The sequence below is a fragment of the Anopheles moucheti genome, chromosome 2, assembly GCF_943734755.1.
Source record: "Anopheles moucheti chromosome 2, idAnoMoucSN_F20_07, whole genome shotgun sequence".
Classification (NCBI taxonomy): Eukaryota; Metazoa; Arthropoda; class Insecta; order Diptera; family Culicidae; genus Anopheles; species Anopheles moucheti.
The window spans coordinates 47,098,913-47,113,636 of NC_069140.1; the positions used below are offsets into that span (position 1 = coordinate 47,098,913).

Below are 14,724 nucleotides of genomic sequence, written 5' to 3' on the forward strand. Positions count from 1 at the left end.
TTTAGTACAGTACGAATCTACATCGTAAAGAAGAACAAAAGTTTCCCTTCCGATTGTTGATCGCTATTATTTCTAATCCTGTACCCTTATCCCTCACCTACTGTCTCCACCGCGTGCGCCATTGTTTAAAGCACCCTCTACCACGACGGCAGGTGTCGCTTCACCGCGCTCACCACTGTTTACCAGTGACGCTTTCTTTCCATTTTCCGTCCCACCACCATCGACCTTTTCTGTCGGTGCATCCGGTGCTAGTTCCGGATGTGGTGCACCGGACGAAGTACGTCGATCGCGCTTTGACGTGGGAGATGATGGTATTACCACTTGCTGGTCTTTTGCGTGACGATCTTCCTGTTGTGGTGGTGCCGTGTCGACAAGTCCTTTGCTATTACCTGTCGTCGACACTGGCGCGGTGGTTCCGGCAAGTGTCCCTGTGGGTGTTGTGGTGGCGGTTGTTGACGCAGCCGTGGCTGCTGGAGTGTTGTTGTTCGGGGTCGATGGTGAGCGTCTTTCGTGTGTAGTTGCTGTGCCGATTATCTCTGCTGGACTGCCACCTTTAGTCGCTGCCCCATCCGGTGAACCGACAGATGTGTTTTGTGGTCCACCAGTACTACCGTTGCTGTTAATTGCTATCGTAGCCCCAGGCGGTGAGGACTGTTGCTGTCGATGTTTATCAACCGTTCCATTATCGCTTGATCCGTTATTGTTCGACAGTGGTTCCTTCGTGTCATCCTTCGCATCCCCAGGAGGAGTGCCTACACCAATGGGAGCCGACGATTGTCTGTCTTCCTTCACCGCAATGCTATCCTTGGACGCGTCGTCTGTGGCACTGCGTGACACTGGACGTGATTCGGTCTTCGTATTGCTACCCCCACCGTTCGTTTCGTGCGCTTCCCCACCGGGTGTTCCGGCCCGTGTTCCAGGGCTCTCTCTTGTCCCCGGTGAAGAGGAACCGGAACGCTTAATCACACCACCACCCGACTCTGCCTCACTGCTAGCGGTAGATTTAATCACGTTCGTACTGTTGTGGGAATCGGCAACTACAGTGGCACCCGTCGGAGAGCGCGATTTGCCAACCGACGGTGTATCACCATTGCCCGTCGGCCCAACGGTCGCACTGTTGGTATTGTTAATACTAGTGACGTTTGTACTATTTACACTGTGTTCCATGGTTGCTGCAGACACTGGAGGACCGAGCGGACCGGAGACGGATGACGGCGCCGACGAAGGCGGCGCATTGGTAGTCGGCTGTTCCACTCGATGCGGAGCGGATCCGCGATGTTGCTGTTGAGATGATGCGCGTTCTTGGGATGCGGCAGCGGCCGCATGAAGGTGATGAAGATGATGATGATGGGCCGCCGCCACAGCCTGATGGTGTGTCGTTGGTGGCGTTATGACCGCACTGCTACGTCCACTCGCTCCCTGCGGGTGCTGCGAGAGCGGAGGTTGCGTTTGTGCACCCGGATGCGTTCCGGGCGGAGGCGCCGCCGGATGATGATGGAGATGGTGCAGATGGTGGCTGCCACCTCCACCCACCGGCGAATGGGACGAAAGCCCCGGATGTGGGTGGGGCGGTTTGCTGCTGAGCGATAGTGGAGAGGCCGCTGCAGCAGCCATCGCGGCAGCAGTGTAGTACGGATGGGGAGCCGCCGCACTGTTCGGGGCCGCCGTACTACTGCTGCTGCTGGTCGCCACAACCGGTGACGATGGGGAAGCTCTGGTGGCCGGATGCGGTGATGGATGGGTCGATGATTTGCTTGACGTTAACGCGAGCGGTGCACCGTGCGGTGACGTGAGGTGGTGCGGAGACGGTGCCAGATGGTGACCACTGTTCGGGGAGGATACGACCGCTACCGGCGATCCACCGGCGGAAAGGTTCATCGAACCATGCGCCGGTGGCGGAATGTGACCGGCCAGGCTGAGGTTCTGGGCGTTAGCCAGTGCCGCCGTGTGGGACAGATTAAGTCCACCGATGTGTGCCATCGACGAGTGGTAAGAGCTCATCGTGGATGCGATGCTGTGGCTGTAGGCGGCGGCTGCCGCTGCCAGACTGGTCGGTATAGACGGATGGCCGAGCGCGCTGCCCGGTGGCGGCGGTTGCGGCACCATACCCGCAGACGGATGCGACAGATTGAGAGATGAGGCCGACGGTGGCTGTGGCACTTGTGGCAATCCGAGACCCATGCTGAGGCCCAGCGACGGATGCAACGGATGGTGCGAGGGCAACCCGAGTGGACCACCCTGGGGCCGCATTCCAAGTCCGAGCGGTGCCGATAGACCGGGCGGAAGCCCCGGTATCGAGAAGAACGGTCGGGGCAGTGAATGGGGCATCATGTGCATCATGCGCTCGCGCTCCCGTTCCCGTTCGCGCTCACGTTCCCGCTCCCGAGCGGCCTCACGTTCTCGTTCTTTTTCACGCTGTTCTCGCTCACGCTGCTCCTTTTCGCGCTGCTGCCGTTCGCGCTCTTCCTTCTCGCGTTGCTCCTTTTCGCGTTGTTCTTTCTCCCGCTGCTCGCGCTCCCGTTGCTCCCGGAGCTCGCGCTCCTTTTCGCGCTCGATCGCTGCTTCCCGGGCTTCGCGGGCCCTTTCCTCCTCGCGCAACCGGGCCGCCCGATGTTCCTCCTCGAGCTTCATGCGCTCGTGAATGGATTGCATTCCCATCCCGGGCAGCATACCGTACAGATTGGGCGGATAGGGAAGGGACGGATAGAGCGGATGGGCCGCCGCTGAGTGATGGCCCGCCCGGAGCATCTGGTAGCGTGGATCCAAATAGATGGCTGGATCATGGTACGCTAGAGCGGCCGCCGGATTGAAGAGATTTGCTGTAAATAATGCGACATTCAAAGGATGTTATACAGGTTACGGACCATGTGAAGTGGGCGACTCCGCGCCGTTCAGTTCACTTACCTGGCGGCATGCCGGGAATGGATCCAAAGGCTGAATATGCATCAATGGGAAATGCTCCGGCTGGGTGCGCGAGCCGATCGTCCGGTCTGTATGGCTGGAAGCCACTGCGGGCCAACAGTTCCGACTGGATAGTATTCGAGCTTGGCGGGTTTAAGCGAGGCATCTGGAAGATAGAGCAACTCCATGTAATACAATCATTCCCGGGCTGCGAAGAAACTGTGCCTTACCTTTTCCGGCGGTTGTGGTGAGGACCGCTGCTGCTGCTGATGTTGCTTCTTCGTCGCATCAACACCTCCGCCCCGCCCATCCCGTCCGTCACCGCTTCGTATCCTTCCGTCGCTAATGATGTTCCCCCTTGAGTCTTCCCGTCTATCCACCACCATCGAGGACATCGAGTTTCCACGACCGTCCACCATCTGCATCCCACTGCCGTCTCCGCCACGCTCGCGATCCCGATCGCGATGATCTCTGTCTCTACCACCACCTCCTCCTCCTCCTCCTCCACCCCCACCTCCACCGCCTGGACCAGGACCTCCGCTGGAACTGCCGCCACCGGGTGCACTGCCAGCTGCACCGGACCCCGGTTCCTCTTCCTTCACGTCCGCCTGCTTGGCGAGATTGCGCAGTGCGGCTGCGAACGATCCTGCGCTACCTCCACCACCGCCGCCTGCCCCAGCACCACCACCACCACTACTGCTGCGCCCACCGGATGAAGGGTTTTGGGCGTTGGGCGATGCGTGTATAGCGCCCGTTCCACCGTGCGCCACCGACGGTACACCGTGCGGGGTCTGCTGTGGTGGCGGTGGCACCAGTCCGGGCGATGCGCCCGGCGGAAGATGGTTCGGGCCACCGAGCAGGTGATTCGTGTGTGGCGAGGAAGAAGGATGGTGTAGCAGCTGCTGGGTGGAGGGAAGAACGGGCGGTGCCGGGCTGGTGACGGGACGCTTCTGTGCTAGTTTCGATTGTACTGGAGCGAAAGAAGAGAAAATAAAAGGCAAAAACATTAATATAAGACGCTTGATGAATTCATTGAGTTCGCTTGCAAACATTAGAGGTAAATCAGTAAATATGAAATTATTAAAGTGTTTGTTGAAGATATGCAATAAGTGGGCAACAGTGTGCAGTAGTAGAATTAATATTACATTTTCTCAATAGTAATCAAACTCCGTTATGGAAATATAAATACAATTTACGATGCATTTCCTAGTGCCCCAACCAATCCACGATTACGCAATCCCGATCCCAACAGCACGGACGCATCAAATTCAACAAGTATCGATTTTATGCTCCCTTCGAATCCTCAACACACCTCCCATCGGTCCCATCCATTGGGACACGAAAATGCAACCGATGTTTGCAGCCAACTGCACACCAAGCTGCTACGTGCACTTATCACGTAAGGTGTATGTGAGCTGTAAACGGATACACAGAGAGCCTTTTTATCCCGGGAGTGTCTGTCTCGCAGCCGATGGAATTGGATTGAAATTTGAATTGATCTCGTCTCGTCATCGCCGTAGCAGCGACTGACTTTGTGGGCGGGTATGCATCCACCCCGTATCGATGTTTAACAAGGCACGCAGAGCCTTGGCTTCTATTTTTCGGTCAGTTGGATAGAACCGGTCCCCGGCACCGTACGACATGATGTAAAACCAGAACCAATCGAACGGACCACCACCACCAAGTTGCTCCCGTTGCTCTGTGCAAACGACAGGGAACACAGTTGATTGGCAAACCAGGACACACACACACACCTAAGCGCATCGAGAAGTGCAGCAGATTCCATCAGGGCACTATGCTGCTCTAATCGTCAAAAGTCATCAAAGCCTAAAATTATCCGTGCTGGAAGGAGATCCGATCCAAAAATTCATTCCAGAGAAGAAGAGCCTGCGTACTACCGATGGTAGTGTGGGCATGATGTGTGCTTCCGTCTATGATCGATGTAATTTGATTTATTGGAACTGGTATCGACCGGCCAGCGGTAAAGAAGTGATGGAGCGGGGGTTGGGAGATGCTGTAATTAAACTATGCACCGTGTTTCTGGCCTTTTCTCGCTCCTGCTGCTATCGTTCGATCACATCGTTCACTTTTGCATGCACAGATGGTTGGCGCACATCGAATCGATTTCGTGAAGGATGCAGAGGCGAAAGTTTGAATTGGATCCACACGCCCAGTGTGTCGCGCATCAACGGGTTCTAATATGTTCCAGCGACTCGCTATTGGGCACTCATCTTGGTGGAGGCCTTCTGCAAAGGAACGTTTCCATGAAATGGCTTCGGGGGACAACACGGATGATGGAGAAATTAATTTACATTTAACGTCTATCGTGTTTAATCAAGTTGAAAGTTGTTTTTTGTTTAACAGTGGTGGGACCAATTGGGAGATCTTCTATTGTGAGCCGCACAATTTTGTTGCGTACAATAAATATTAAAAAGTTATATAAGTTACATAATGCAAAATCTAACCTGTACAAATACATAACAAACGGATGCATAGCTCTTTCGAAGCAAATTCGTTTAATACCATTCATGTGCATGGTGTAATAATATTTAACCAAAATTATACGCCTCATTAAAACAATTTCTTACCCTCCGATGGAGGAAACAAAAAAAAAGAGGAAAATATTTATACAAAGAAAAAGCGCTGCACAATTGTGAAGCGAATCTTGAGAAACGGTTTATGCGGCTTAAAAATTAGGCCACCATCATTTGCTACCCATTCCGGGGGGAAAAGAATATCGAAACAAATTCGTTTCTTTACCTTTCCTTTTTGCTATTATCGAAGGTTTAGGTAAAAGGAATTACCTACATTTTCTTGTTTTTTTTCTTCTTTATTTCACCTAAACCTCAACCAAGGCCTGCACGTGGCAATTCTCCCATCCCCTTTAGGAACTTCCAGTTTCCGAACAAAATCTTACTCAAAACTAGCGCTACGCCCTGCGACTGGCTTAAATATCATGATGCGGGTCTGACACAACCACAGCCAACAAACTGAAAAAAAAGAGGAACGGTCCCGGTGTGGTGGTGTGTAGTACCGAAACAATCTTGCTTGGCTGGATGTACCCCGTACACTCTCACACCCGGCTTGTGGCACAGGAAAATGTGCCCTACAGAAATGGGACCAGCCAGAGAAACATACCCAATCTGTCAATGATCCTTTTAATACGCAATTTTAACGCCGTGTTCTTTTACACTTTTCCAACCAGGGGATTTGTTGTGCGCCTTTGGGCGGACAAACCACTTCCCATCATCAGCCCTGTGTCCTCGTTCGGGGTGTCTCGTCGTTGCTTCCATTCGCTAACTTCCCTTGTGACGACCAACCTCTGCTTGCCAACATGCTGCTGGCTGGTGCGATCTAGAGACAGATCAGAGACAGTTTATATAGACCCTTTAAGACCCCTGCTGCTGGTGTTCACGAGAAGGCACATCAGAGGGCCCTTCGTAACACAGCAGGCAGATCAAGGGTGAGCAACTCGGGTTCGGCCCGAAAGTGAGAAACACCCGGAACGGGTCCTTAAAAAAAGGTGCAAGAAGAGACAGTGTGGAAAAATCACTTAAGGATAATTGTTCTCGCACAAGCAAGCACCGGATACCGGAGCGTTACACACACACCCGGCTTCCGACCGAGCGAGTTTATTTGGGTCACATGCTGCGTGCTTCCCTTACCCGGGGCTCGCCATTGATAGCCAAAGAAACATATTCTTAGCACCCCACATACGGCGCCGCAACTGAAATGAATGTGAAATGAGGCAGCATGTTTTCAACGAAACTTATTATGCATTCAATAACGATGCACACTGCTCTCCATTAACATACCCAACCGGAACCGGGATTTCGGAAGGACTGCGGTGTGTGAGCAGCGTAAGAGCGTAACATTGTCTCGCCTTAAGCGTTCATTCTACGTCGCGCCATCCAACGTGTGTCTAAAGGTTCACACAGTGATCGATCCGTGCGATCGGACATGTGTCTAGTTTGACGATGTGTTCATTGAGATCAATGGACCCTCTCTTTTTGGGACCCATTACAAATCAATCAAATAAGTTGGGAAAAATTGTTCCAAAAAAAAAAGGGCGGTTCAGAGACGCTCTTATATGAAAGCGATAAATTGGGACATGGGAGCCCATGATCAGCTTTTCAGAACGGTCGGCTGACGCACACAAATGGCTGGTTGGTTGGTGGTGTCAGTTTTGATGATTGAAAGCGCGCATTCGCCTAACGCTAAACGGAACACCACATTTCGCATCAGCACATTCACCCGGAGGGGGTGGCTCCCTCCCGAGCTAATTGACGTGGAAGGAAAGCATCATCCTGCATCATCCTGCGTTTCAACAATTAAACCTTCAATTGATTTCGATTATCGTAATCAATTACAGCCCATGCGGACCATGCGGGGAGAAAGTGTGCCCTTTGAACTTGAAAGGCTGATCCAATAAATTGATTACATTGCGGGATGGGATGCGCATAAAGGGCTGCGAATAGTTCATGTGTTGTGCTGGGCCCGCGTTATTATTTTAACCAGCACACAATGATTACGGTGGTTATATGGAAAGATTAAATGTATTGACACTAAGAACTACCACTCCGGTCCGGTCCAGTCGGACTGATTGGCTTCCAAATGTGTCCAGGACTCGCTAGATATTGGGCGTATAAATTATATATAGGAATTCCAGAATACCAATTAATTACCATAATATAATATTGTAGCATATCTGCTATACAGTCTTAAAACATTCCAAAATCTATTTATGTTTCACCCCATGCACCTCTATCGAGATATTAGAACAAGATCTGCAATAAACAAGTAACGCAAATAGCATAGACCTCAGGCGCAATAAAAACAATTATTAATCACTCACAAGTTGCAAGCACACATTCAATGCACACAAGTTGCAGGTACAAATCCAATATGCAAAACATAAAAAACATACACCATAAATGCACCGAGCGCGTGGAAAGTAACCATCAATCCGATTCCCACGATCACGCAAAGAATCTGCGCAATGCCAAAAGTAAAAACCATAACGCTCTTATTACAAGACAGTACAGGTGCGTATCAACCATTGCAGTTGAGCAATACACCCCACACCCGTGCGCTTGACTTGGTTCAAGTTTGCAACAGGAGACGACCCAACCGTATGTAGCTTATAGGAAACAGAACTACTCCATCTAACAAATAAGAACTGAATGCAAGAAAACGTTAAACCAACCAATCAAAATTCAGACAAACAAAAGCATCAGATATCCGAGAGTCCGGTATGTGGACGAATGGAAATTTCCATCAAATTTGTTCTCACGATGTATACCCGAAAATTATGATATAAAATAAAGATTGACCGTTGACTAGGCAGTCACTCGGAGTCACTCGGAGTCACTCGGAGTCACTCGCAGCTACGTGCACACGCGGTTACTGTCATAGTTGATCGTTATGCTCAACTAAAGAAGTCTAGTGTTATTTGTGTTATGGGGGACTCTGTCCCGTAGTCCGTCCGAAAGAACAATCGCATAGTGATCAATACGCATCTATATAACGCGTCAGCAAATATACTACATGGCGATACAAATATATTACATAGCGACCGTGATCGTAGCAAATATATTACATGGCGACCGTGACCATAAGCTGCAATCGTCGGAAAGAAAAACGCAACAGTGATCGACCTAAAAAAAAAATACAGTGCCCAGTGGTATAAGTACAGTGCCCGTGGCATTAGTCTGTGGTCTTCAGAATGTAAAAAAAAAAGAGTGAAAATGTAAAGTGTAAGATAAATGTGCAGTGAAATTGACACTCCAAATAAATGAAGAAGATGAACGCCCCGAAAGTGCTCTAAAAACCGGAAAACAAGGTGTTAAAGAAAATTATGAGATAAAAATACGAACCATATTAAATTAACAGAAACAGTGAATTTATTCTGCAATCCATGAAAAAAAAAACCGTGACCATAATCTGCAGTCATCGGAGTGATTGAATAGTGAACAAAAGTAGAAAGAGCGAAGTGTACGAAACCCGCAATGTAACAAAAGTGCGAGACAATCAAAAAACGTAAAGTTCTGTTAATCATGAGCAAGAACAATGCGATTAAAACGAGTGCAGTTATAGTGCACAGCTGAGCGATCAGCGGGAATCGACAAATAAGAGTGTAACAGAAAAAAAAACATTACGTGGATTGAACGCTACGTCGCAAGTACAGAAATAGGAGATCCAAAGTGAAACATGGCAAATGAGTAGCGGAGGTGCATACAAAATTGTTTAGCGACAAATCTCTACGGATGCTAGACAAAGTTGAGAACCGTGGTTGTAACATGAAATGAGTTTAATCTGCAATCTTGCAATGGAAAAGTGCGTGAATTCAATAATAAATCGCTGGATGTGAGTCTAGAGAACCAATCATTCTGCATAGAATTATAGACTTGTTATTGAGAACGGATCATAAATGACCGACGTGACAAACACTTTATTCGGTGTGTAAAAGAGCTAGACGTTTACTAGTAGCGAAAAACTAAAAATGACATACAACGGCAGTGTAACGTTTTTAAGAAAACATATTTTATTACAGTGTAAAGTGTATAACTACAATGGTGCACAGAAAATGTGTAAACGACGTATAAAAACTCGTAACGTATAAATCTCGTTTAGTGAAAGATAGTTGCAATACGATACATGCAAGTAGCATGTACACAAAATACGAGTGCGGTTATTCCGAAATGAATAGTAGACAACGAATTAAGATAAATGAAATAGTGGAAGGCGAGACCACGGATCATATTTATTGACCGGCGGGATCCAAAGAGACAGGAGTCTCCAACGTGGAAGAAAACGAACAGGAGTCCCGTGAATGGTGTTTACAGGAATCCCAACAAAAATGCTTACGAAGAGTAGCCGTTCGAAGATACTATTGGACAGGAGTCCATACGAAGACGTCAGATGACTCCAAAATGAAAACACCACATACAAGAAACATCTTCAAATATCCCTTCGCAGCTAAGTAATACGCTAATATATCCCGTTAATATAAATGAGGAAAAAGAAAGGATTACAAACTTTTCCACCAATATATAAAACAAAGATTAATTCGAAAAATTTAACAGTAAGAAGCAGCAAGAAGAAATATTAGTAAATCATTCAAAGAATGTTGATTTAGATAATAATAGAACAGCACATTATTAAATTATTGTCTAAAATGGCTCAATTTGATATAGAAACAGCTTGTTCATTGGTATCCGTGTATGACGGATCATCAGAAGACTTTGGTGTTTTCGAAGACTCTGCAACATTGTTATATGAAATCAACTCTCCAGACAATGAACAAATGCTAATCAAATTCTTAAGAACAAGATTAATTGGCAAGGCTAGAATCGGACTACCTAACAACCTAACGTCTTTTAAACAATTAATTAGTAACATTAAAGATAGATGTCAAGAAAGGATCAACCCTCAAATAATTTTAGCTAAACTAAAATCTCTTAATATTAAGGATACAATAACATTATGCCAGGAAATTGAAATACTAACAGCAAAACTAAAGGCGATTTACTTAGAACAACAAATTCCAGAATCTATCGCTAATGATATGGTTGTCAAGCTTGGAATAGACACGCTAATAGAAAAAGTTAACAATAGGGAAACAAAAACAATACTGAAAGCAGGTACTTTTGCCACATTAGCTTCAGCAATTCTAAAGGTAATGGAAAATGAAACCTATGACGAGACACATGATCGATCTAACAGACAAAATTACCCCGACCATGACAGTAAACGACACAAAATACCAACATTCAGGAATCAATTTAACTTTTACGAATACGATGACTATTCTGGTTATAACACAGGATATTTTGACAGAAATAAATATTTTAATCAATTTAATAATAGACGTAAATATGCAGCCATCAAATACAGGCATAGTTCTGTATCATTTGCAAATAATTCTGAACGTGATAAATATCAAATTCAGAAACAAAGTAATCATAAAAATAGGAATATTAATAATCATAATAAAGTAAGTTTATTTGAGCAAAGAAATTATGGAAAATATATATCGAATAATCACATAAGTCATAAAAACAAAACGAAATTCGCAAATAATACAGAAGTAAATAAAATACTTTTTATTAGAAAACATAAATCAGCCACCACAGGTAATACCATAGAAGAAAGAAGCCATGAAAACCATAAGACGTACATGGTAGAACCAGACAAATATTTTTATAACGACATGAGAGCGAACGAATTAAACAATGATTACAGCGAAGAATATGAAATTGAAAGTAGTGATCACAGTGATAAGGAAAATTTCCATACATCAATAATGCAGAACGAATTAAATCAACAATATGGTTACAATTATAATACATGTGAAGGAAATAACGTTGTAAACAAGATAACAGAAGATAATGAAGTATATAAAATGTATGAAATGAATAAGCCATATAATGAACAATTTGAAAAAGACACAAAAGTCTTAGATGATAAAGAAAATATTAATATGCACAGCAAAGCAATCAAAGAAAAGAAGGATGCAATGAGTATTCACAAACGCGCTACGAAAAGAAAAGTGTCATACGAAAAAAGAATGAAAAATAATCGCAATGAAATACGTTGCCCTACAAGAAAGGCTGAATACGTTGAAAATGATAAATTGAATAGAAAATATTCCATTATAAGTGAGGAATTGCGCAAAGCATCAATAATGAACCAAGTTAAAGAAAAACTCAAAAAGATTCTTCAAAAGAAATTGCATGCATTAATATTTAAAATTAAAGAAACAAACAAAGAATTCAAAGGCAATGAACACAGATTTAGTTGCGAAAATAGCAAAACCTTCATAATCAAAAACAAATGTAAAACAATTATTTACTCATTATCAAACTTTAACTATCTGGTTAACAAATCAGTGTATGTAAAATATTACCCTCCTTAAAAATTTTGATGATATTGCTATAGATTAAAATTTAAATAATAATTTTAAAACCCAAAAAAAACGAAAAAATGGAATAATATTACTCTATATACTTATATATTAATATTACATCTTATAGAACATTGTGAGGAAGTAAATATACACGAGAATAACTTCAATCATTATCATTCATTACGTTATTCTACTAAAAGAGGGGAGGTGTAGCATATCTGCTATACAGTCTTAAAACATTCCAAAATCTATTTATGTTTCACCCCATGCACCTCTATCGAGATATTAGAACAAGATCTGCAATAAACAAGTAACGCAAATAGCATAGACCTCAGGCGCAATAAAAACAATTATTAATCACTCACAAGTTGCAAGCACACATTCAATGCACACAAGTTGCAGGTACAAATCCAATATGCAAAACATAAAAAACATACACCATAAATGCACCGAGCGCGTGGAAAGTAACCATCAATCCGATTCCCACGATCACGCAAAGAATCTGCGCAATGCCAAAAGTAAAAACCATAACGCTCTTATTACAAGACAGTACAGGTGCGTATCAACCATTGCAGTTGAGCAATACACCCCACACCCGTGCGCTTGACTTGGTTCAAGTTTGCAACAGGAGACGACCCAACCGTATGTAGCTTATAGGAAACAGAACTACTCCATCTAACAAATAAGAACTGAATGCAAGAAAACGTTAAACCAACCAATCAAAATTCAGACAAACAAAAGCATCAGATATCCGAGAGTCCGGTATGTGGACGAATGGAAATTTCCATCAAATTTGTTCTCACGATGTATACCCGAAAATTATGATATAAAATAAAGATTGACCGTTGACTAGGCAGTCACTCGGAGTCACTCGGAGTCACTCGGAGTCACTCGCAGCTACGTGCACACGCGGTTACTGTCATAGTTGATCGTTATGCTCAACTAAAGAAGTCTAGTGTTATTTGTGTTATGGGGGACTCTGTCCCGTAGTCCGTCCGAAAGAACAATCGCATAGTGATCAATACGCATCTATATAACGCGTCAGCAAATATACTACATGGCGATACAAATATATTACATAGCGACCGTGATCGTAGCAAATATATTACAATATATACCATAATTATAATTCTAGAAATCCCAACAATCCTAGTGTTAATGAGTAATATTCTCCAACGTTTGAAAGTATTTACATAAATTCCTGTTGAGAAATGTTACTCAAATGACCTTCGGCAGCGGTAAATCATTCCGGAAACTTCAAGCAAAAGCACCCTTTTACCACTTCAAATCGGTTCTTAAAGACTCTCTTCTGCACCGTTTACCATCATCATCAGGAAAAAAAAAATTGCCATGCAAAACGTACACCAGAGGGGATATTTTTTGTTATTTCCAAATATTCAAGCACTATAATGAATCCTACCATCATCACCATCATACACCAAACAAACCCAGCGAGGAACGAAAGAAGAAAGTGGACAAACCCGAAACGAAAACCCCTCTCGAAACCCTCCGAAAAGTCCGATCAGAACAAAAAAAACTCCCCGTCTTTTAAACACACACAAATAATAATAAAGCAACTGGGAAAACGATATATCCCATTCAACAAGATAAATATAGGCACTTAAGTGAGTGTGGTGTGTGTTTACAAAACTCGGCAAAGATGGCAATAAAAATAAAAACGCACATCCATTCTGCCGCCGCGAGCCGGAGGGGGGGATCGCTCTCCGGTTTTTTTTTTCGTGCATTCGTGGTCTCATGTGTGTTTTGTGTCTAGGTCTAGTGGGAAGCCAGCTCGTATGATGCCGTGTGTTCCATCATAATATGCAACTTCTCTCTCAGCATACCCTCCACACCACACCACAACGGCAATGTTTGCTCACCGCCATCTTCCGCCCGCTGATACCCGTATGTCTTTTGGCATTCCCTTAGGACAAAACGACCAAGCATAAGGGAAAAAAAACCAACGCCAAACTCGACTGTGCTGTGGCTTCTGTTGGAAAGAAAAATTTGGATCAAGTATTAGGCGCACTAAAGGGAGGGCGCTTTGAAGGGCTATAGGACAAGGGTAAGAAGTCTGTGGCCAAATAGACAAAACCTTCATTGGCTGGCGCTGTGTGTTCCGTAGATTCTGGAATTGTTTTCGGGTAGTTGCAGTAGAAACACACAAGTTTTCCCCCGTTCGTTTGCAAGATTTCGATGTGAGATGTATCGGGTTACAAGGGTGGTACGAGTGTTGAAGGTTGAAAGCCGATTGGCTTAACGAAAGTACAACCGTAACCGTGTGGGGTTGCGAAGAAGTAACTGCACTGTCCGATAAACTTTATCAGTTCGAGAATTCAGAATTTGCACAGATTTACGCTCGATGTTTAAGTGTTTTAAGCACGGCAATACCTTGTTGTGCTCTAGGACCTATTATAGACGAATTGCCAGACGGTTCTTTGGGTGAATTATTTTAAATCGATGGAAATTCGTCTCCAAACAAAGGCACGCGTTTCCCCCGTTTCCCCCTTTCGGTAAATAAAAGACTTTTATTCTTTTTAAGAACAAACACACACACACCCTTTAAGGCACGATCTTTCCCCACCGCATCCCACCACAAGCACACACAGTGTCTTTATTTAAATTCTTCCAAACGCGCATGAAAAACTATCGCCATTCGATTCGGGCGTTTCCGATCGGTGTTGTGTGACAGGTTTTAATGGCACCACAAAACGCCCGGTTTAAGCACCAGTGTTAATCGGACATTTTATTTTGCCCATTTTGTTTCTAGAGACCGGAGGAGCACACGGTGCGCATGGTACACAGAGCACACGCGTATGTGCCCGCCCGTTGGAAAAACCATTCCAAACAGGCGAAGCATTTAGTAGCACCCACAGACCCGAATGCCACAAATCCGGATGCAGAGCAACAACAGC

At 45.1% G+C, this 14,724-nt stretch overlaps 1 protein-coding gene across 1 annotated transcript in view; it reads right to left on the minus strand.

Moving 5' to 3' along the window:
* Positions 1-14,724, minus strand: part of LOC128297087 (uncharacterized) — a 93,630-nt gene continuing 78,906 nt past the window's right edge. Inside the window, exons 13-15 of the mRNA XM_053032651.1 lie at positions 3,132-3,871; positions 2,905-3,067; positions 1-2,819 (exon numbers count right to left, since the gene is read on the minus strand). Of these exons, the coding sequence (XP_052888611.1) occupies positions 94-2,819; positions 2,905-3,067; positions 3,132-3,871 (3,629 nt within the window). The 3' untranslated portion in view covers positions 1-93. The remainder of the gene's footprint in view (positions 2,820-2,904; positions 3,068-3,131; positions 3,872-14,724) is intronic.